Source organism: Heterodontus francisci, chromosome 3 (genome assembly GCF_036365525.1).
Source record: "Heterodontus francisci isolate sHetFra1 chromosome 3, sHetFra1.hap1, whole genome shotgun sequence".
NCBI lineage: Eukaryota > Metazoa > Chordata > Chondrichthyes > Heterodontiformes > Heterodontidae > Heterodontus > Heterodontus francisci.
Window position 1 is genome coordinate 107,210,642 of NC_090373.1, and position 24,680 is coordinate 107,235,321.

At 44.8% G+C, this 24,680-nt stretch overlaps 1 protein-coding gene across 1 annotated transcript in view; it reads right to left on the minus strand.

The window, feature by feature from the left end:
• smpdl3a (sphingomyelin phosphodiesterase acid like 3A) overlaps positions 1–24,680 on the minus strand; it is a 73,401-nt gene that overhangs the window by 8,529 nt on the left and 40,192 nt on the right. The window contains exons 5-7 of the mRNA XM_068025377.1: positions 18,653–18,831; positions 11,225–11,405; positions 4,099–4,223 (exon numbers count right to left, since the gene is read on the minus strand). Of these exons, the coding sequence (XP_067881478.1) occupies positions 4,099–4,223; positions 11,225–11,405; positions 18,653–18,831 (485 nt within the window). The remainder of the gene's footprint in view (positions 1–4,098; positions 4,224–11,224; positions 11,406–18,652; positions 18,832–24,680) is intronic.

Sequence of the window (24,680 nt, forward strand, 5' to 3'; positions counted from 1 at the left end):
TGCCTCTCCCCTTACTCTATCCCACCACACCCACAACATTTTTCTTGTAATGGAAGGCAGAGGTGGTGCTATTGTGTGGCCCTGGGAACTCAAAAATCTTCTACTGGCATGTAAATAGCAAGTGAGCAGAAGGAGGTGGGTGGGGCCTATTAGGGACAAAAGATTAATGTATGCTTAGAGGTGCAAGGCAAGACTAGAATATTTAATGAGTATTTTGTTGGTGGCGCTGCTCCACACACCACTGACCACCTCCAGGCGCTTACCCATTGTCTCTCGAGATAAAGAGGCCAAAGAAGTTGTATTGGTGTTTATTACGGCAGAGGATGCTGACAAACTTTCATTTGAAGCAGAGATGGTAGAGGTAATGGATGGCATGAAAATTGATAGGAAGAATAAACTGGAAAGGCTGGCTATGTTTAGGATGGATCAGTCGCCTGGTCCGGATGGCTTGCATCCCAGGTTGCTAAAGGAAGCCCGAGTTTAGATAGTGGAAGGGCTCTTCCAATTTCCCCTAGATATGGGTGGGGGGAAGGGGGCGCAGGTGCCAGAGGATAGGAAAGTGGCAAATGTGACAACCTTGATTAAGAAAGGGTGTAAGGGCATTCGTATTAACTATAGACTGGTCAGTTTTTAACATCAGTGGTCGGTAAAGTTTTTGAAAATATAATCAGGGAAGAAAATCAACAGGCACTTGGAGAGATCTGAGTTAATCAAGGAGAGCCAGCACAGATTTGTAAAAGGTAGATCATGCATGACTAAAATTCAATTTTTGATGAAGTAATGGAGAAGACTGATGAAGGGAAATCAATGGATATTGTCTTGATGGATTTTAAGAAAGCGTTTGACAAAGTACCACATAAAATGCTGCTTAACAAAACTGATGATCATGGAATCAGAGGGTCGGGCTCAGATTGGATAAAAATTGGCCTAAGGAGAGAAAACAGAAAATCATGGTAAATGATTGTTTTTGAGACTGGAAGATGGTAGACAGTGGTGATCTCCAAGATTCAATGCTAGGATCACTGATTTTTTTTGATATATACACAATTGATTTGGATATTGGAATAGAGTAAAGGTTCAAAATTTGCTGATAATACCAAAATTGAAGGCTAGGCTGACAGTGAGGATGATACCAATCCACCGCAACAGGATACTGATAGGCTAGCAGAATGGGCAGCCAAGTGGCAGATGGAATTTAATACAGAGAAATGTGATGTGATAGAAGAAGGGATAGGAAGAGGCAATACAGACTAAATGGCATTTAAGAGTGTACAGGGACACCGGGATCTGAGGGTTCATGTGCTTAGATCTTTGAAGGCAGGACATACTGAGAGAGTAGTTAGAAAAGCATATGGGATCTTGGGGTTCACAAATAGTGGTACTGAGTATAAAAGCAGGGAAGTTATGCTGAACTTATATAAAGCTCTGGGTAGGCAACAAAAAGAGTATTGCGCCCAGTCCTGATCACCACACTTTAGGAAGGAAGTGAGTGTCCTTGAGTGGATTCAGGGGAGATTTACCAGAATGGTTCCAAGGATGAAGGTATTTAGCTACAAGGTTAAGTTGGAGAAGCTGGGATTGCTCTCCTTAGGGCAAAAGAGGTTGAAGGGAGATTTGGTAGGTGTGTACAAGATTATGACAGATTTAGATAAGGTAGACACTGAAAAACTGTTCCCATTTGCTGATGGTACAAGGACTAGGTGACACAGATTTAAGGTTTTGGGCAAGAGATGCAGGGGCGATGTGAGGAATAACATTTTTTACACAGCGAGTAGCAATGACCTGGAACTCGCTGCCTATGAGGGTGGAGGAAGTGGAGACAATGAATGATTTCAAAAGGAAATAAACTTACATGGCTATGGGAATAGAGTGGGGGAATGGGACCAATTAGAATGCTCTACAGAAAGCCAGCATGAACTTGGTGGGATGAATGGCCTCCTTCTGTGCTTTAATTACTCCATGACTCTGTCACGCTAACAGAGGGAACAATGGTGAAATATGAAAAGAACTGGAGGAATCATGAAATAAAAGTAAACTGTTGAACTAAGCTACAAGAAAATGGACACTTTTCAACCGGCAACATGGAGGGAGAAGTCCCCCTGCCATGACCCCCGATGTCAGAAGACTGGTAAAATTCAGCCCAATATATTGCCATGTAACATAGTTTGAATTGGCTTCTTGCAGTCAGCATTGCAACAGGTGTTCCATTTCTGTTTCTTTAAGCTTGATCTAAGAGCATGAAGAGGAACAAAAGTGGAATGTTGGAACTTGCTGGCTGGACATGCTACCTAGCTTTTTTCCTTACCTTCAGGGCCTTCTTAAAAAAAAAAACATCCTTCAATGTGTGGCATAAGTGTCTCCATCCACTTAAGAGCTAGGACCTTGCTTTAATATTCCATCCAAAGGTGGCAACTTTGGCCATACAGCAGTCTCAGTACTACTGTACCTGCCTAGATTATGTAGTCAAATCCATAATGCTTTGAATCCACGACCTACTGCCTCAGAGGTGCTACCAAATGAGCCAAGCTGACACTATAGGACCGGATATCAATAAAGTTTCTGTTCAATAGTATCTAGTATAACGTCTGTAAACCTATATAAGTATCTTAGCCTATAACATTAGATTAGATTAGATTAGATTAGAGATACAGCACTGAAACAGGCCCTTCGGCCCACCGAGTCTGTGCCGAACATCAACCACCCATTTATACTAATCCTACACTAATCCCATATTCCTACCAAACATCCCCACCTGTCCCTATATTTCCCTACCACCTACCTATACTAGTGACAATTTATAATGGCCAATTTACCTATCAACCTGCAAGTCTTTTGGCTTGTGGGAGGAAACCGGAGCACCCGGAGAAAACCCACGCAGACATAGGGTGAACTTGCAAACTCCACACAGGCAGTACCCCGGAATCGAACCCGGGTCCCTGGAGCTGTGAGGCTGCGGTGCTAACCACTGCGCCACTGTGCTGCCCTTGGCAATTAAGCAGTAAAACATATTTTGCTGATAAACGACTTTGTTTTAAAAAAAATTAAGATCGAGACAGCAATTAGGGTTTAAATTCTGGAGGAAGCTAGAAGACATTGTTCAAGTCATATAAAGTGACCCTGTGATGTGGGGAAGTGTGGCATGTTCTTTACTTTGTATCATTACATGAAGATAAGTTGTACTGATTGAACTCAGTGAAATTGATTGTAACTGTTGTACTGTTACGTCATGTGAATTGAAGCAGCTTAACAATTTGTGTCAAGCCTCACTTCAAGTGTTTACTTGTTCTGCCTTCCATGAGATTAAAGAGGCATTTGTGCAAGAAACATGACCACACAGCCCAAATACAAGGGGGTTCTTTTGCTATGCCCCTTGGTTGTGCCATCAACCAAAGAAAGATAGTGCAGTGTGACTAATTGCCATAAAAGTAAGATGCTCAAGCCACTTTCTGGATCAGCCGACACCACCGAATCAGGAAGCAGACCCAAATTTGCAACAGTGCCTCTATAAGTACAGTGACAGCAAAAAGCAACATTTAAAAATCTGGATATGTCCTGAGGCCGAAATTGAGAGATTCTACTGATTCATTGTTTCGGGAAGGCTCTTCAAATTGTGTTTATTTTCTTTAGTGCAGAGGCATATTTTAAAAGCATTTCCATCAAAAAATTATTTAATTTGTCAAGGCAGTAACTACTGTACACCAATAAACTGTTAAATGGTTCAGTAGAGTTTCACAGTGCCATTTTCAGTGATTTTAAATCAGGTTACTCACAGGTGGAGAACTGGATACTCTTATTATAATGCTTATTTTTGTTGATAAACTCATTTTCAGCTGGATTAAAAAAAAACTGTGCTAGGTTACCACTCAAATACGAAGAACACTATTTAATGGAAAGCAAAAGAAACAATTATGTTCTATTACACTGCCCAATTGTGCTGGTACATGGAAGATTTGACCTTTGTATTTATGCAAATTAATATTGGCAGAAACTTGAAGCCTAATCCAAACAACTCAATCTCAAGCAGATTTTGGGAACAATTTCTTGATTGTGCCCAAAGCAGAAACACTGATGTCTTAAGTTCTTGCAACCAACACTTACCAGCAAGCTGTAGTCATTTACGTCATACTTGTACAAGCGTAATCCTGGGTTATTGGTTACACCGATCAAAACACTTCTGTGTGGAGTAATAGCTGGTCCCACAAATAAAGAGCTAATAGGATTCCCTGGTGAAGAACAAAGAGCAGAAAATAAAAGAATTGAATTGTTAAAAAATTTTGCAACATTAATACTTATACTTCTAAAATATACTCTTTAGGTTATTAGCATACTTTGAGATCTAAAACAATGCAGCAACTAAATTGGATAGCTCCCGAAAATGGGAAAGGGGATAGTGATGCATCATTAACTCACACTCATTGATTGAAATATAGGAAACACCTCAACTTCATGTTGCCTGCTCATTAGAATGATTGCAGCTAGCCATGCTGCTCATTGGGTGCTGCATCAGCAGGGTGTCCGAAATTGTAACTTGCCAGCACCACTTAAAACTAGCCTGCACCTCTTAAAAGCGAAGATGCATTTCAGCTGCAGCAGTCATGCAGGAAGTGAATCTGATCTGGGAAACAATTAAATATGGCACAACATGGGAGAGACCAGGCTCCAAGGTTTTTGGTGGCTGCCCTGTAGCTGTTGGTGGAGGAGGTGGAAAGTAGGAGAGGTAGTGTGTATCCGGGGGGGGGCCAGGAGGCCTTCCAGAAACATGCTCTAAAGGCATTGGGTGCAGTTAGCCATGGAGGTTAATGTCAGCATTCAAGCTGAGGACCTGGATGCAGTGCCACAAGAAGTTCTTTGATCTCACACAAGTAGTCAAAGTCATTGAATGCATCTTTAAATGCCATATTCTACCAACTGCACCACTAGCCTCAGCTACTCAATTCACCACATTCTCATCACTCAACTACCAACAATTTCGATCAATCAGGACTCATACCTAACATTCATATGCTCTACTGCACTCTCACACACTTAGCACAGCTGGAAGCATCACACCCACATCTCACAGCTTATGCACAGTCAGCTTTTAAAAAAAATTTGTTCATGGGATGTGGATATCGCTGGCAAGGCCAGCATTTATTGCCCAACCCTAATGGTCTTGAGAGAGCATTGGTGGTGAGCCACCTTCTTGAACCACTGCAATCCATGTGGTGTAGGTACACCAACACTGCTGTTAGAATTTTGACCAAGTGACAGTAAAGGAACAGCAATATATTTCCAAGTCAGGATGGTATACGACTTGGAGGGGAACCTTAAGGTGGTGGTGTTCCCATACACCTGCTGCTCGCCGACTCGGAGGGTGCTGTCGATGGAGCCTTGGTGAGTTGCTGCAGTATATCTTGTACATGGTACACACTGCTGCCATTGTGCACAAGTGGTGGAAGGAGTGAATGTTTAAAATGCTGGATGGGGTGCCAATCAAGCGGGCTTCTTTGTACTGGATGGTGTTGAGCTTCTTGAGTGTTGTTGGAGCCGCACTCATTGAGACAAGTGGGAAGTATTCGAGCACACTCCTGACATGTGCCTTGTGGATGGTGGACAGATTTTGAGGAGTCAGGAGGCGAGTTACTCACCGTATAATTCCCAGCCTCTGAGCTGTTCTTGTAGCAGTAGTCATATGGCTGCTCCTGTTCAGCTTCTGGTCAATGGTAACCCCCAGGAAGTGATTAAGGATGATTCAGCAATGGTAATAACATTGAATGTCCCAAGGAGATGTTTAGATTCCCTCTTGTTGGAGAGAGTCATTGCTTGGCACTTATGTGGCGTGAATGTTACTTGCCACTTATCAGCCCAAGTCTGAATGTTTTCTAGGTCTTTCTGCATGGAGGTACAGACTCCTTCAGTATCTGAGGAGTTACAAATAGGACTGAACACTATGCAACCATCAGCAGACATTGCCATTTCTGACCTTACGTTGGCAGGAATGTCATTGATGAAGCAGCTGAAGATGGTTGGGCCTAGGACACTAGCCTGAGGAACACATGCAATGATGTCCTGGGATTGAAATGATTGGCCTCCAACAACCACAACAATCTTCCTTTGCGCTCAGTATGAGCCCAGCAAGTGGAGAGCTTTTCCCTCAATTCCCATTATATTTTATTTCATTCAGGCCCCTGGATGCCACAGTCAGTCAAATCCTGCCTTGCTGTCAAGGTAAGTCACTCACCTCACCTCTGGAGTTCAACTTTTTTGTCCTTGTTTAAACCAAAGCTTTAATGAGGTCTGGTGCCGAGTGTTCCTGGCAGAACCCAAACTGAGCATCGGTAAGTGGGTTATTGGTAAGTGCCACTTGACAGCACTGTCAATGACACTTTCCACCACTTTGCTGATGACTGAGAGTAGACTGACAAGGCAGTAATTGGCCAGATTGGATTTGTCCTACTTTTCATGGGGACAGGACATACCTGGGCAGCTTTGCACATTGTTGGGTAGATGCCAGTGTTGTAGCTATGATGGAACAACTTGACTAGGGACGTGGCTAGTTCTGGAGCACAAGTCTTCAGGACGACAGCTGGGATATTGTTGGGTCCATAGCTTTCACTGCATTCAGTGCACTCAGCCATTTCTTGATATCATGTAGAGTGAATTGAATTGGCTGAAGACTGGTATCTGTGATGCTGGGGACCTCAGGAGGCTGAGATGGATCATCCACCCTGAAGATGCAAATGCTTTAGCTTTGTCTTTCACACTGATGTGCTCTGCTCCCCCATCATTGAGGATGGGGATGTTTTTGGAGCCTCCTCCTCCAGTTAGTTGTTTAATTGTCCACCACCATTCACAACTGGATGTGGCAGGACTGCAGAACTATGATATGCCATGTTGCTTGTAGGAGCTTAGCTGAGTCTATAGCAAGCTGTTTCTGCTATTTAGCATGCATATAGTCTTGTGTTGTAGCTTCAGCAGATGTAGATATGCCTGGTGCTGCTCTTCAACCATGACAGCCATGTCACGCAAACAGACTGCACGACACTCACATATACCTCCTTATCTTGCAGGTCGAGGTGGTGCATAACTAGAGACAGCCAGGGCTACCTGTAGAGTGACAGGTACGCCAGCATGTCCTAACCCCCTTGGAGGAAGCGGTGCTGGTCACTATTGAAATAACAATTGCTGAACCCATGGCCACTGGTGGGACTGAATACCTGAAGATGACAGTATTCTCATACTTAATCCTCCTCTTCACAACCAATTTCTTCCTCGTCTCACAATCTATTGATTTACAAGCTGCAGGTGCTGTAAGTATACTCCTTTACTTTCCACCCCAACTCCAACTCCCTTAATATATTACCCTTGTGCATTTCTCCTTTCAGATACACATGTGCAATCTGGCCAGGCAGTGGAGGAACAGAAAGAAGCTGATGGGTATGCACATTGAAATTCTTGGTGCACTGGGAAGATTGCCAGAAAGCCTGTGGTCAACGTCCAGGAGCATGGAGGAGCTTCGTACTAAATTGGCACAGGGCTTTGCATAAAGATTGGGGCCAGTCATTTCCAGAATGGATCTGATGATCAACTCCATCCACTACCTTGTGGATCCAACCATGATGCAGCATCTAATGGTCTATGTCTCAGCTTCCACTGCAGCACAGGCAGCTTCCACCAGGAGTCTCAGATTGAAGTCACGGAGGCTTAGCTTTCTGCCAATGCAAGCTCAAGACTGCAGCCAACATGGCTATGGCTCCTCAGCAATCTTAGTTATTTGTTGGAGGACAGACTGCTGTGAGACCCTGTAAGTTCCCTTTGAACACTGGTTTGCATAGCCATGACAGCAGTCGAGTGCACATTCTTCCACTGCAGTATTCAGACTTTTGATGGAAGCTGCATCTGCTGCAATAGAAGCTGAGACATCAGCCATCAGATGCTGTATCATGTTTGGTTCCACAAGTTTTTAATGGAGTTGGCCAACAGTTCAATTTTGGGGAGGGCAGCTCCAAGCGCTGCACAAAGTTCTGTGCCAAGTTGGTGCCAGACTCCTCCATGCTCCTTATTATTGAAAGCAGGCTTTCTGGCAGGCTTCCCAATGCACCAAGCATTTTGTTGTGTACACCCATCAACCTTCTTCTGTAACCTGCCAGAAATTCCTCGTCCGAGTCCTCTGCAGCAGAACTCTTTTGCAACCTCACCCTCTGGCGAGCTGGCACATGAGCTTTCCCTGCCCCCGTCCTGACTGCAGCACAATTGTGCCCGGTGCCTCACCACATACAGGTACCACCTCTATACTATACTGTAAGATATGCTCAGTGTCAGTATCTGAGCTGGTGGCTGCGAGTGTGAAATCAAGTGATAGTGTGTCTTCATCACCACTGTTTTCGCAGTCTTCCTCCACTGTCTGGGCAAGTTGCAGAGGGGATGGACACAAAGATCCAGTTCCAAGGAGGTAAGACCCGCAAAACAGGATTGACAGACAAAGCATCTGATCTCTCGAATAAAAACAGAAAGTGCTGGAAATACTCAAAAAATCAGGTAGCATCTGTGGGGAGAGAAAAAGAGTTAACGTTTCAGGTCTGTGACCTTTCATCAGAACTGGCAAAAGTTAGAAAGGTAATAGGCTTTGAGCAGGTGAGAGGGGACAGCGGGAAAGAAAAAGAAAAGGGAAGGTGTGTGACAGGGCAGAGGGCAGGAGAGATTAAATGACAGAGATGTCATGGAATAAAAGGCAAAGTGAGCACTAATAGTAGTAGAAAAAGACAAAGCATAAGTCCAGAGTGTTAACAGCTGAATAATGAACAGCTCTGTCCAAAAGAAAAACATGAAAAAACAAGTTTAAGACAGGCAATGGTTAAAAAATTAAATTAAATTAAAAAGTAAATAAAAATAATTTTTTTTAAAAAAAGGCAGTCCTGCTCTGAAATTGTTGAATTCAATGTTGCGTTCTGAAGGCTGTAGAATGCCTAATCGGAAGATGAGCTGCTGTTCCTCAAGACCCACTTCCCGCACTTCTACCCCCCACCCCTTCCCCCCCCCTCCCAGAACCGCAACAGGACTCCCCTTGTCCTCACTTTCCACCCCACCAGCCTCAAGATCAAAAGGATCATCCTCCACCATTTCCACCACCTCCAGCATGATGCCACCACCAAACACATTTTCCCCTCCCCTTTCATCATTCCAAAGGGGCTATTCCTTCCGCAACACCCTGGTCCACTCCTCCATCACCCCCGACACCTCGTCCCCTTCCCACGCACCTTCCCATGCAATCGCGGGAGGTGCAACACCTGCCCCTTTACTTCCTCTCTCTTCACCATCCAAGGCCCCAAACACTCCTTCCAGGTGATGCAGTGATCTACTTGTACTTCTTTCAATTTAGTATACTGTATTCGCTGCTCACAATGCAGTATCCTCTACAATGGGAAGATCAAACGCAGATTGGGTGACCACTTTGGGACAAACCTCTGCTCAGTTTGCAAGCATGACCCCAAGCTCCCAGTCTCTTTCCATTTTAATTCACCACCCTGCTCTCATGCCCACATTTCTGTTCTTGGCCTGCTACAGTGTTCTAATGAACAGCAGCTCATCTTCCGATTAGGCACTCTACAGCCTTCTGGACTCAACATTGAGTTCAACAATTTCAGAACATAATTGCCACTTCATTTTTTTCAATTTTTATTTTATTTTTTAACCACGTGCCTGTCATAAACTTTTTTTCATGTTTTTGCTTTTGGACAGAGCTGTTCATTATTCTGCCATAAACATTCTTTCTGGACTCATGCTTTGTGTTTTACTATGACTATTAGTGCTCCATTGGCGTTTTATTCTGTGACATCTCTGTCATTTAACCTCACCTACACTCTGCCCGATCACACACCTTCCCTTTTGTTCTTCTTCCCCCTCCCGCCTTTCACTTGCTCAAAGCCTATTACATTTAAAACTTTAACCAGTTCTGATGAAAGGTCACAGACCTGAAATGTTAACTGTTTCTTCTCCACAAATGCTGCTAGAATTGCTGAGCATCTCCAGCACTTTCTGTTCTTATTTCAAACTTCTAGCATCTGCAGTATTTTGCTTTTATTTATCAGATCTCTCGACATGTGTACCAGGAGGCTCATATTTTCATGACAGGTTGTTGCTGACATCTGCAACATCCTAGAACAAGATGTCCTTCACAGTGGGCAGGCATTGTCAGCGGCTGTCAAAAAGTCTGTCACTGGAGGCCCCCCCACCGACTCCCCCACCTCACCAAGTCTCTGTCTCTCCTGAGATTGTACACGCTCTTCCCCTGCAAAGAGAGAAAGCAGAGTTATGAGCTTTAGAAATGGCTTGGGTGGATAGGATGTAATGACAACATTCGTGGAGGGTGACTATGAGACATGGGTGCAAGAGGACATTAGGATGATGATGAGTGTTGGCTGTTCAAATAGGAATGCGAGATGCGTGAAGAGAAAGGAATGAGTGGAGCTGCAAGGTGTGTTGTTCTGAGGAGTGTTGTGCAGGAGAATGCTGGGAAAATCAGAGTATGGTGCTTGGTATCTGAAAGTGTTATACCACTCACCTTTCTTGCCCTCCTGGTGCTGACTTCCTCAGTGACTTCCATCCATGCCTGCTTGGTTGGAGACTGTCTTCTTCCTCCCATCGTTGGCAGAACTCACTTCACTGCAGTCCTTCAGATCTCACAGCAGGACCTCCAGCTAAAAGTGGTACCTTCCCAGGTCTCCTCTTCATTCCTGTCATTGATGCAACCTCAAAGATCCATGTGAAATTAAGCCTCTGACATCTGCCGGGGTCCCTTTAATTAGAAATCTTTCATTTGACAGAACCAGCACCCTCTCTGATGGGCCAGGGAACCCAGAAATGGGATGCTAATGCCATAGTTCAGTCAAAACACCATGGCAAAGTTCGCTCCTTCACCATTTGGGCTCCCAATATACGACTGGTCCCACCGTTTCGGCAGGGACTAAGTTGTGAAAATTCCACCTTTGATCTCTATCACCAGAAACCTTTGAGGCAAGTTTGTGGATGCCAAATATGACATGATTGAATACAGCTTTATTGTTCTCCACTGTCTGATATTCCATTTTCTGGGCTTAAAGAATAGCCAAATGAACAAGTTAACAGAGAATCAGCAGACCCACAGAACCTATATTCCAGCAAGGAATCGATGCTTTCCTTAGAGGAGGAGAAGGGGACTGGGAGAAAATTGGCAGCAACAGGGGGAAGGAAAAAAATAATCTATTACCTTGATTATCGAGAAGGACCATTATGCTGTCCCTGTGAGTGTGACCAAAAAACTGTCCAACAATGATATCACTGTATTTGCGAAGAATTTGTACCAGCCTCTCATTGTCCTTCTCCCTTATTGCAGTGGTGCTCACTGAATCTGGTAAGTAGCCTGGAGGAACATGTGCTATGAGATAAACCTGGGGAAAAAGTATATTAATTGATGAGAAATGGAATCCTGTTTGGCACAATGTCTTTATTTAATACTCCTCATTCAAAGCTCCTGCTTATCCCCAATACATAGGAGGCATTTCTAGCCCAAGCATTAAAGAGTTGGATCTTTAAAGCATTTGTGTTCTCCAGTTCTCCTCCTCCACCCACCATACAACCAAGAGAAGCCAAAATGTTTCTGGTTGTATCTGTATTTGTTTTGTATGATTCTTTTTGATAAATTTCAATATAAATTTGACCCCATTGTATAAATGGTATCCAATATTCTGTTAATACAAATATTTAATTAGCTAATCTGTTTTTAAAAAATTTACAATTGCCTGGAATTTATATAGGGATTCTCCCAATATCAAGCCTTTACTTTAGTGGAACCCAGGAGAAAATGTATATCACTAAACATGACAGATAATACTGTTTTTCCAGATTTTTGACCAATATTCCATTGAAGTTAGGGCACGACATCAGAAGAACTTTGTAGAAATCCTCCCTAATGACGTATTTGTACAAACTTGTGATTTATGGCCAAGCCAAATACTTTGCCCTCAAGTAGCTTGCTGTATTTACAAGGGCAGCTCATTAAAGGAAGCATCCACTATTACAGATGATGATGCATTCATGTATGATAGTGGTGTCATCAGTTCTCTTGCCCCAATTTCATTTGGGAAGAGAAACCTCCATCTGCGCTAATTTCCCATCAGAGCCAAGTGTGTTATACGTGTCTACAGATGTGGTTTGTGGGTAATAGTGAATTGGCAAAGCATTATTTATGAAGTCAAATTAGCAGGTATCACTCCACGTCTTCATTTCTGCCATCAAGTAGGAGGTGTCCCATTGATGACAATAACTGTGTGTGCAAGTGTATGCGTGCGCGAGTGTGAGAGAGGGCGAGAGAGTTGGGATGGGCGGTGAAAGAGTGCAGAGAGGCATGCAGGAAGGATGTACTTCCAAATGAATAGTTAACTGAAATGTCCACCAGATTGAGATGGGTTATTTGCCACCGCTGCTCCAGTTTAATGCACACAAAGTGGGTGGTGGGAACATCAGCCCATTCTTCTCAATTTAGCCACCTAATTTACACCACAATAGCAGGTGGTGACTATCAGAAAAGCCAGATTGGTATACCAAAGTTGAATCAAGATTTGACTGTCTAAACAGGTAGAAATACCATGTCAGTTTTTAAGGTTAACTTTCTGATTATGCATTGCCAATGGGCAACTTCACCTGCCTGTTAACACACATCAGAAATTCAGGCAAGCACTGTACATGATGTTCCAATATGTACTCTCAGTAGGTACAGTTCTTCACTGACAGTGCAAAGTTGGAAAATTACCCCTTTGTGGTTCCTATTGCTGATAAACTCTTATTCTCATTCAGCTCCTATTTTGCGACCAATGCTTGCAATTGACAAGAATGGCAACAACAACAAAAATAAGTTGCATTTATATCATGCCTTTAACAGAGTAAAACATCCCAAGGTGCTTCACAGGAGCGTTATCAAACAAAAACTGACACCGAGTCACGTAAAGGGATATCAGGGCAATGACAAAAAGCTTGATCAAAGAGGTAGATTTAAAGAATACCTTAAAGGAGGAAAGAGAGGCAGAGGGGTTTAGAGCAGCAATTCCAGAGCATAGGGCCTAGGCAGCTGAAGGCAGAGTGGCCAATAGTAAAGCTAATAATATTGCTGATCTCAAGAGCCCAGAACTAGAAGATCACAAATATTGGCAGGTTATCGAGCTGAAGGAGAATATAGAGATAGGGATGGATGGGCCATGGATGGATTTGAAAACAAGCATGAGATTTTAAAATCAACGCGTTGCTTAGCTGGGAGCCAATATAGATCAGCAAACACAAGGGTGATGCGACAATGGGACCTGGTGTGAATTAAGATATGGACAGTAGATTAATTTGATATGTTCATGGGATATAAATGTCACAAGGCCAGCATTCATTGTCCACCCCTAACTGCCCTCAAGAAGGTGGTAGTGAGCCACGTTCTCGAAACGTTGCAGTCCACGTGATGTAGGTACAGCTACAGTGCTGTTAGAGAAGGAGTTCCAGGTTATTGACCCAGCAACAGTGAAGGAACAGCAATATAATTCCAGGTTAGGATCGCAAAGGACTTGGAGGGGAATTTGCAGGTGGTGATGTTCCCATGCGTCTGCTGCCCTTGCCCTTCAAGATGGTAGAAGTCATGAGTTTAGAAGGTGTTGTCGAAGGAGCCTTGGTGAGTTGCTGCAGTGCATCTTGTAGATGGTACACACTGCTACTACTGTGCGCCAGTGTGGAGGGAGTCAATGTTTAAGGTGGTGAATGGGGTACTGATCATGAGGGCTGCTTTGTCCAGGATGGTGTTGAGCTGCTTCAGTGTTGTTGGAGTTGCACCCATCCAGGCAAGTGGACAGTATTCCAGCACACCCCTGACTAGTGCCTTGTAAATGATGGACAGACTTTGGGGAGCCAAGAGGCGAGTTACTTGCTGCAGAATTCCCAGCCTTTGACCTGCTCTTGTAGCTACAGTATTTATATGGCTTTCTAAAGACACATTGTACAGCGAGCTCGCCACTGGTATCAGACCCACCGGCCGTCCATGTCTCCGCTTTAAAGACGTCTGCAAACGCAACATGAAATCCTGTGACATTGATCACAAGTCATGGGAGTCAGTTGCCAGCGTTCGCCAGAGCTGGCGGGCAGCCATAAAGACAGGGCTAAAATGTGGCGAGTCGAAGAGACTTAGTAGTTGGCAGGAAAAAAGACAGAGGCGCAAGGGGAGAGCCAACTGTGCAACAGCCCCGACAAACAAATTTCTCTGCAGCACCTGTGGAAGAGCCTGTCACTCTAGAATTGGCCTTTATAGCCACTCCAGGCGCTGCTTCACAAACCACTGACCACCTCCAGGCGCATATCCATTGTCTCTCGAGATAAGGAGGCCCAAAGAAGAAGATGATTTATATGGCTGGTCCAGTTAAGTTTCTAGTCAATAGGGGAAATACATCGATGGCAATGCCATCAAATGTCAAAGGGAGATGGTTTGATTCTCTTGTAAAATGGTTGCAGCACAGACGGAGGCCATTTGTCCCATCACTTTGTGCTGGCTCTCTGAAAGAGCAACTCAGCTAGTCCCACTCCCCTGCTTTTTCCCCGTAGCCCTGCAAATGTTTTCTATTCAGATAATTATCCACGATGGAAAGTGACGATTGAATCTGCCGCCATCACACTCTCAGGCGCTGCATTCCAGATCCTAACCACTCACTGTGTAAAGACATTTTTCCTCATGTCATCCTTGGTTCTTTTGTCATTCACCGTAAATCTGTGTCCTCTGGTTCTTGACTCGTTTACTAACGTGAACAGTTTCTCTCGATCTACTCTGTCCAGACCCCTCATGATTTTGAACAGTTCCAACAAATCTCCTCTCAACCTTCTCTTCCCTAAGAAACAGTCCCAGCTTCTCCAATCTATCCAGATAACTGAAGTCCCTCATCCCTGGAAACATTCACATAAATCTTTTCTGCACCCACGCTAAAGACTTCACATCCTTCCTACATGGTGGTGACCAGAATTGGATACAATATTCCAGCAGAGGCCGAATCAGTGTTTTATAAAGGTTCGCCATAACATCCTTGCTTCTGTGCTCTATGCCTCTATTTATAAAGCCCAGGATCCCCTATGCCTTATTATCTGCTTTCTCAACCTGCCCTGCAACCTTCAACAATTTGTGCACATAAACCCCCAGGACCCTCTGCTCCTGTGCCTCCTTAAGAATTGTATCCTTTATTTTATATTGCCTTTCTTAATTCTTCCAACCAAAATGTATCATTTCACACTTCTCTTCATTAAATTTCATCTGCCACGTGTCCACCCATTCCACCAGCCTGTCCACATCCTCTAGAAGTCTATCACTATCCTCCTCACAATTCACTATACTTCCAAGTTTTGTGTCAACTGCAAATTTTGAAATTGTGCCCTGTATACAGAAATCTAGGTCGCTAATATATCAAGAAAAGCAGTGGTTCTAATACCGAACCCTAGGGAACACCTTCCTCCAGTCCAAAAAGCAACAGTTCACCACTACTCCCTGTTTGTCACTCAGCCAACTTTGTATCCATGCTGCCACTGTCTCTTTTATTCCATGGGCTTCAGCTTTACTGGCAAGCCTGTTATGTGGCACTTTATCAAACGCCTTTTTGAAGTCCATCTACGCCACATCAACCACATTACTCTCAGCAACCCTCTGTTTCTTCATCAAAAAGCTAAATTAAGTTAGTTTATCACAATTTGCTTTTAACAAATCCTTGCTGACTTTTGCTAATTATCCACATTAGTGGAGATAGTCATTGCCTGTCACAAGTGTGGCGTTAATGTTAATTGTCACTTAACAGCCGAAGCTTGAATGTTGCCCAGGTCTTGCTGCATGCAGGCACTAACTGCTTCAATATCTGAGGAGTTGCAAAGGGAACTGAACACTGTGCAGTAATCAGTGAAGATCCTCACTTCTGATTTTACAATGGAGGGAAGTCATTAATGAATCAGCTGAAAATAGTTGGGCTTAGGACACTACCCTGTGGAATTCCTGCAACAAAGTCTCAGGGCTGAGATGACTGGCCTCCAACTATCACAACCATCTTCCTTTTCGCTCGGTATGACTCCAACCAGTGGAGAGTTTTCTCCCCAATTCCCATTGATTTCAATTTTGCTAGGGATTCATGATGACACACTTGGTCAAGTGTTGCCTTGATGTCAATGGCAGGCACTCTCACCTCATCTCTGGAATTAAGCTCTTTTATGCATATTTGGACCAAAGCTGTATTGAGGGCTGCAGCCTAGTGGCCCTGGCAAAAACCAAACTGAGCATCAGTGAGCAGGTTATTGGTGAATAAGTGCCACTTGATAGCACTGTCAATGACATTGTCCATCATTTTGCTGATGATTGAAAGTAGACTGGTGGCAGTAATTGGCCAGATTGGATTTGTCCTGCTTTTTGTGGACAGGATATGGCTGGGCCATTTTCCACATTGTCAGGTAGATGCCAATATTATCACTGTACTGAAACAGCTTGGCGAGGGGTGCACTTAGAGCTGGAGCACAAGTCTTCAGTACTGCAGCTGGGATGTTGTCAGGGCCGACAGCCTTCGCTGTGTCCAGTGCGGTCAGACATTTCTTGATATCATGTGAAGTGAATCGAATTGGCTGTAGACTGGCATTTGTGATGCTGGGGACCTCAGAAGGATGCAGAGATTAATCAACCACTCGACACTTCTGGGTGAAGATGGTTGCAAGTGCTTCAGCCTTGTCTTTTGCACTGATGTACTGGGCACCCCCAGCATTGAGGATGGGGATGTTTGTGGCGTCTAGAGCTGGATGAACTTAAGTTTATGGAGGGTGGAAGATGGAAGACTAGCCAGGAGTGTGTTGGAACGGTCAAGTCCAGGCCTGGATGAGTGTTTCAGTGGCAGTTGAGCTGGGGAAAGACAAAGTCAGGCAACAGTACAGTGATGGAAATAGACAGTCTTAATGATGGTGCAGACATGTGGTCGGAATTGCATCTCAGGGTCAAATATGACACTAAAGTTGCTAACAGTCTGCAAATTTAATGCAGTAACCATATCTTGTAGAAGATGGTGAAATAGACAATTCAGTTTTCATTCAGTAGGATAGACAGGGTAGATGCAGCTAACATGTTTCCCCTGGTTGTGGAGTCTAGAACCAGGGGACACAATTTCAAAATAAGGGGGAAGTCACTTAGGACAGAGATGAGGAGAAATTTCTTTACTCAGAGGGTTGTGAATTTTTGGAATTCTCTACCACAGAGAGCTGTGTAAGTTCAGTCATTGAGTTTGTTTATAGCAGAAATTGACAGATTTCTAAATATAAATGACATAGAGGATATGGGGAAACTGTGGGAAAAAAGGCATTGAAGTGGATGATCAGCCATGATCATATTGAATGGCGGGGCAGGCTCCGTGGGCTGAATGGCCTATTCCTGTTCCTATGTTCCTATCATCATCACTTCCCAGAGTGATAAAGTTCTATTTCTCAGCAACAGATAGAAATGTTAGCCCAATTTGCAACATGTTTAATTCCTCCCCAGAAGAAACTTTTTCCAGGTCATTTGACTTAAAAAATATATATATTTCATCAAATAGATGCCAAAATTTGATGCCGATGTCAAATCCACTTCAGGCTACTTCTGATCAGATTTGTTCCTGAGCAAGGATTATTGGATTTTTGTTGTTGTCTGTCTTTATACTTTCAAGGTAAGTGTTACTCATTTTAGCCAGTAAGGTATCCGTGAAATTCATTCTTTAACACATTTTGCAAATTGTGCAAACTTCCAACATTCCCTGACTGCTATTCGAAAAAGGCATTGTATAAATTATTTTACAAATAATTAATACAATTAGAAATACTTTCAAAAACTTGAAGAAATTGTGGAAATTTACAAAACAAATATAGGAATGCAGTGTTTTTGGAAAGTTTATTTCTCTCATGCTGTGGAACATCTTGTGTTGTGACTCATTTGCAATGCAAAAGAAATGAACGGAAGCTCATGCACGAAGGCCATGCATTATAGACACAATATGGGAGATCATGTGGACTCCCCGGCTGCAAAGGTTTCTTAGAAAAAGTAATAGACTTGCTTTTCCCAGCAAACTGATGGTATATGGATACTTTCAAACAAAAAAAAATTGTTGCAAGCTTAATTTGTACCTTTTAATGTGCAAAAATGGTAAAAAAAACAAACAAACTTGTATTTGTTTAGTGCCTTATCATGTCCTCACAACATTCCAAAGTAGTGCACAACTAATTGATAACTTTCTGAAGAGTATACTGTTCTTATTACATGGGATCATTCACATTCATCTCAACAAGCAGACAGGACCTCAATTGAAGTCTCATCTGAAAGACAGAATTTCCAACAATGTAACGCTTGCTCAGCACGGCAATGAAATGTCAACAGTAGGCTATATGCTAAAATTCTTAATGGATCTTGACGCCACAACCTTCTGAGAAGTCAGTGCCATTAACTGAGCGAAGCTGTTAAATATTTATAGTGAGTTAATTTACAAATAAATTTAATATTTATGATTATGATATTAAAATAGCAATGAAATCACAGGAGAATTGTCAGATTGTGAGTATTTTTTGGCCTCAATATATAATCTGCCTCAAATATTTGAAATTCATATCTTGTTTGAAGATTGTTAAATCGATTTACCTTCTCTTTGTTTTGTTGAGCTTTCTCCAATGTATCTTCAAGCCACACAAACTGCCCTGCAGGGTCTGGAATTCTCTCAGTCACTTTATTGGGACTATAGTACAAGTTTGTGTTTAGGCTGATTATCCTGAGGGTCTGCTGGGTAACACTACAATTAAAGACCTGGGTGTAGAACCCACCTATAGTAAAGAATGTACAGTTTATATAACAAAAGGATTTAGATTAAAAAACCTCCAAAAAACTAAATCAATTGACAGACGAAGCATTATTTTAATAGAAAAAACAGAAACCTCACTAATGCTGGACTTTGAACACAAAAAAAAATGGGAGAGTGGAATGCACAGTGACGCAGTGGTTAGCACCACAGCCTCACAGCTCCAGCGACCTGGGTTCTGTTCTGGGTACTGCCTGTGTGGAGTTTGCAAGTTCTCCCTGTGACCGCGTGGGTTTCCGCCGGGTGCTCCAGTTTCCTCCCACAGCCAAAGGCTTGCAGGTTGATAGGTAAATTGGCCATTGTAAATTGCCCTTAGTATAGGTAGGTGGTAGGAGAATTGAGAGAAGGTGGGGCTATGGTAGGGAATATGGGATTAATGTAGGATTAGTATAAATGGGAGGCTGATGGTCGGCACCGACTCGGTGGGCCGAAGGGCCTGTTTCAGGCTGTATCTCTATGACCATTATTGTGATTTTGATTAAATTAATTCAGAATGGGGAAATATTGTGCATTAGGAAACAAACTGGAGGAACTGGAAGAAAGATTACATACAGATACAATTAATTTTGAAGTATTCCCTCTCCCCTTTTACGATGTTGTTTCTAGGAGTCAAACCAATAACCTTCTGCTAAGGCATTTTGTATCAGTTTGCTATTAAAGTAATAGAATTGATGAACTTCTAAGACAGACAATACAACAGAGGAGAACTAAAGGGGTAAAGGAACTGTTTTTAACCAATAGCCAGCTTAGAGTAAACTTAACATACTTTTGACTTTGGTCCAGAAATGTTACTATTTCTGAAAGATCAATTCTGAAAAAGGGTTTTCATGCACTGCTTTAAGCAGCACATTTTTAAAAAAATTCTTTCATGGGATGTGGGCATCACTGGCAAGGCCAGCATTTGTTGCCCATCCCTAATTGCCCTTGAACAACTGAGTGGCTTTTGCATGATATGATTTGATTAACTGTGGTATTTATGTTGCACTGAATGGAAATGAGTTGGTCCACTATAAACAGTTTGATTCTACATTTTAACGAACATGGGTGGGGGGGGGGGGGGGGGGGGGGTCGTGTGCAGGGGGAGCGGTTACTGAATTCAGCATGACTGGGTTTAGATTCTATACTCTAACTTGTTCACAGAGACTGTTGGCTTGGGCACTTTTAAACTGCATTCATACCACACTACTATTTCTACACAAAGTGGTTTTGAGTGTACATCAATACAAAAGTGGGATATAATTCAGAATAGAATCAAGTGCATTAAAGCCCTCAGGTGAGACACCCCTCCACTATGACTTCTCAGCCAGTTAGGAGGTTCCCAAGCATACAATATAAATTCAAAGTAATTCATGACAACGCTACTTCATCGGAGAACGTCATCAGGATGCGCCGCGTTCCGCACATGCGCAGACGGTTTCATGCCCGTTGCGCATGCGCAGCGGTCCGACTCTCCAGGACTGATTTGCGCATGCGCAAAGGACGCGGTACGCGCATGCGCACACATTCTATTCATCTCTGCGCATGCGCTGCGGTCCAACCTGCCGGTCAGGTTGTGCGCATGCGCAGATGACGTCATCGCGTTATTTCGTCAACCTCCCGACGCGCCAGTTTGGCCTCTGCGCATGCGTCAAAGCTTCGGCGCGGCTTTTTGAAAGTGGAAGGAGCGGAGGTTTCGTCGGGCACCTTATCTGAATTATTTATTCGTTTTGGAGACTTGCTTCATTTTTATTTGACACAGGAGATTGTTCCAAGGTAAGTTGCTCTGCCTTTGTAAGTTGCTCTGAAAACATTTCCATTGTCTGGGCCACCGCATGTTCTCCAGTCCCTGTTGTGAGTTGCTCTGAAAACATTTCCATTGTCTGGGCCACCGCATGTTCTCCAGTCCCTGTTGTGAGTTGCTCTGAAAACATTTCCATTGTCTGGGCCACCGCATGTAGCAGGATGAAGGCACAGTGACTGTGATTTCTGGCGCCAAACAGTACACACTGCAGATACATGATGGCCAGGCTACCTGCAGCTGCATCTTCTCCATTCAGATTTTGTTGCCCTGCAAACGTGCTGTTGTTGTGCAGAGGCATCTGGGTCTGCCTTTGGACAGGCTCGCCCCCAATTGTCGCTGGCGTGCATCTCAGACACCAACGACGACAGGCATGGCTGCTGCCATTGTGATTACAGAGGAACAGCCAAGGCCCCTCAGCCACAATGAAAAATACCGCTTGCTTTCAGATCAATTGTACCAGCTGCAACAGGCCGTTCTGCAGAGTGGAACGGCAGCATTCATGAGGAGACTGGACTGGCTGCGGCAACAGACTCTCCGCTGGCAGCAAGGACTGGCTGATGAGATGGAGCCATTTACTATGCCCAACAATTGCCCGGAAGCACCTTCGGATGGAGGTGGCCGCGCGCTGGACATCAGTCACGTGTCACAAACCCTGGATCCTGAGCGTCTCACCCCCTGGCCTAATGATCTGATGGACCATACATGTGCCTACCTGTCCAAATCTCCACTTCCCCTACCTGCGGTACCCTCTCCTTGCTGCTCAGTTACACAGTCACCTGCTCCTACACCCATCAGGGCAGTGCACATGGACACACAGTTACCTGCTCCTACACCCATCAGGGCAGTGCACATGGGCACACAGTTACCTGCTCCTACACCCATCAGGGCAGTGCTCATGGGCACACAGCCACCTGTTACCCCATCCGACGTTGAAACAACCATGCAGAGCCTTGTGAGACTCCGCAATTGCCAGTTGCTGCCTGTCAAGCAGAGAGGGCGTCCAAAGGGGTCAAGCACTTGGGGAACATTCAGCAAGAAGAGACTGAGCACTAAAAGAAACAAGCATGCCGTGTCCAGTGGTAGCAGAAATGTGAATGCTCTTGCTGTGAACACAACTGGTGATAGTCGTAGGCAGGATTAAATGGGAATGGATGGAAAGACGCACGAGTAACATAACCACTGGCAGGGAACTGCTGGGCTAAATGGCCAGCTTTATGTTCATAGCCCAAAAGAAATGTGCTTCTTTTCCAGCACCCTCACATCATTCATGTTTTCCCTGAGAGCAGCATTGAACCATCACGAGATAGGGGCAGTAACATCATCCTGCCTCCGACAGCTGAGGTGGGTACTAATTGATTCATTGGCGGTGTTATCAGTACATGCCTTTACCGCAGAACACAAAGCATGCTCAACAGTAATTTCATTGGAGGGAGGGAAGCTCTGACACTGATGTTCTTTCCTTATTTTCTTTCATGTAAAACGTGCCCTTGAGAAAACAATCCTTGACATTTAAGGACGGCATTCAAGCAAAGGAGGCAGTGCGGGAGAGGACGCAAGGATGTGCTGATTCCTGCATCTGAGGTGGGTAATAAGTGCTTCATTGGCGACGTTATCAATTGGTGCCTTCACTGCAGAACTTAAAAAGGTGTGCACAACAGTAATTTCAGTGGATGGAGGGAGGCAAGCTCTGACTCTGATTTGCTTTATTTCTTTTCATGTAAAACATGCCGTCGAGAAAACAATCCTTGAGACTTAAGGTCAGCATTCAAGCAACGAAGGCAACTAGATCATGCTGCGGAGCTCATCACGATGTGGAAAGGAACATTGCATTTATGGATGAATTGGGAATGCACATTGGGATGCACTTGGGGAACATTCACCAAGAATAGACTGAGCTCAGACTCTTGTGACTTTGCCTTCTTCACATGGACAATACAGTAGTGGAATAGAGAGCCAAGCTTTTATTCACCACAAGGCTCTCCAGGAACAATCTCTTCAGCTGTGCATAGCAGAGAATCGGCCTGTCTAACGGGAATGCTGGACACAACACTCATGTATCCATGCACAGCAGTTCCTCGGATACTTAATGAACTTAATAAAACTTTTCAATAATTAAACCCAGAATTGTTGAGGTTTTGTTTTGCATGCTATTTCCCCGACTTTGCAACTGCACTTCAGATATTCAACTATGGTAGGGGGGCAGAGGGAGGGGTGTTTGAAGAGGGAGAGTGCGGGGAGGGGTGGGGAGAGGGAGCATGCAAAATGCAGGGACCAAACAGTTGCAATGCCTGAAGTACTGAGGAGAAGTAGAGAAAGCAACTGGGTAGGGGAGAAAGCAACTGGATTGGGCATCCGCAGCTGGAGGGAACGGCTGAATGGAGAGGGCCGGAAGCGAGAGGCCGTAGAGAGCCGCGGGGAGCGAGCGTGCGAAGACCTTGGTGTCACCGGGTCCAGGGACTGGCCAGTAAGTCTTTTGCTGCACTCCTCTTCCGTTCCGCTGCTCCCCCCCCACTCTCTCCCCTTCCTCCCTCTCCCCCCAGCTCTCCCCCTCCCCCCTTCCTTACCCCTCCCTCTCCCTCATTCTCCCCCCCTCCCTCTTTCTCCCCCTCCCTCTCCCTCTTTCTCCCCCTCCCTCTCCCTCTTTCTCCCCCTCTCCCCTCCCTCTTTCTCCCCCTCCCCCCTCCCTCTTTCTCCCCCTCCCCCCTCCCTCTTTCTCCCCCTCCCCCTCCCTCTTTCTCCCCCTCCCCCCTCCCTCTTTCTCCCCCTTCCCCCCTCCCTCTTTCTCCCCCTTCCCCCCTCCCTCTTTCTCCCCCTTCCCCCCTCCCTCTTTCTCCCCCTTCCCCCCTCCCTCTTTCTCCCCCTTCCCCCCTCCCTCTTTCTCCCCCCCTCCCTCTCCCTCTTTCTCCCCCCCCCCCTCCCCGGCACCGCTACCGCTGGTCTCCCAGCGCTGCTCTCCCCGGCCCCCGCGCTGATCTCCCCGGCCCCCGCGCTGCTCTCCACGGCCCCCGCGCTGCCTTTCCCGGCCCCCGCGCTGATCTCCCCGGTCCCCGCGCTGATCTGCCCGGCCCCCGCGCTGATCTGCCCGGCCCCCGCGCTGATCTGCCCGGCCCCCGCGCTGATCTCCCCGGCCCCCGCGCTGATCTCCCCGGCCCCCGCGCTGCTCTCCACGGCCCCCGCGCTGATCTCCACGGCCCGCTCCACTCTCTCACTCCGGCCATTGTATTCTGCCACGTGTTTGTTAGGTTTCATCTCTGTGATTTTTTGAATAGCGCCATCTTTAGTCCTGGCAGCTGCAACAGTCGCAGGCTGTGACGTTTTCGTGGCACATGCTGTATCTGCGCATGTGCCAAAACAGCGCCACCTACCGATCGCGTTGTCAACAATTGCGGTCATATAAATTACACACATATGAATCAATCAGATGACTGTAGAGGGAGGTGAAAATGGTTATCCTATCGATTCAGTGTCTTGTTACTAACAGTACTCACACATCCGAGGACCATTACAAATGTAAGCTCCACTGTACACTGAGACAAAGCACCTAAACCCCACTTCACTAAGGCACGTACATCATTGGTACAAATAAACTGATTTGAACTTGTAATGTAGTTTGTTTTTTGTGGTTTTGTTTTAAAAAATTAACCTGAATTTAGATCCTCGACTTCATAAATAGAAGTATTGAGTACAAAAGCAGAAAAGTTATGCTGAACTTTTATAAAGGTGGCAAGGGAGTTATCCCTGGTGTTCTGGACAATATTTATCCCTCAAACAACAAAAACAACTTATATTTATGGGGCACCTTTAACATAATAAAACGTCCCAAGCCACTTCACAGGAACATTATATAACAAAATGTGACACTGAGCCACATAAAGAGATATTAGGTCAGATGACCAAAAGCTTGATCAAAGAGGTAGGTTTTAAGAAGTGTCTTAAAGGAGGAAAAATGAGGTAGCGAGACAGAGTGGTGTAAGGAGGGTATTCCAGAGCTAAGGCCCTAGGCAGCTGAAGGCCCGGCCACCAATAGTGGAGCG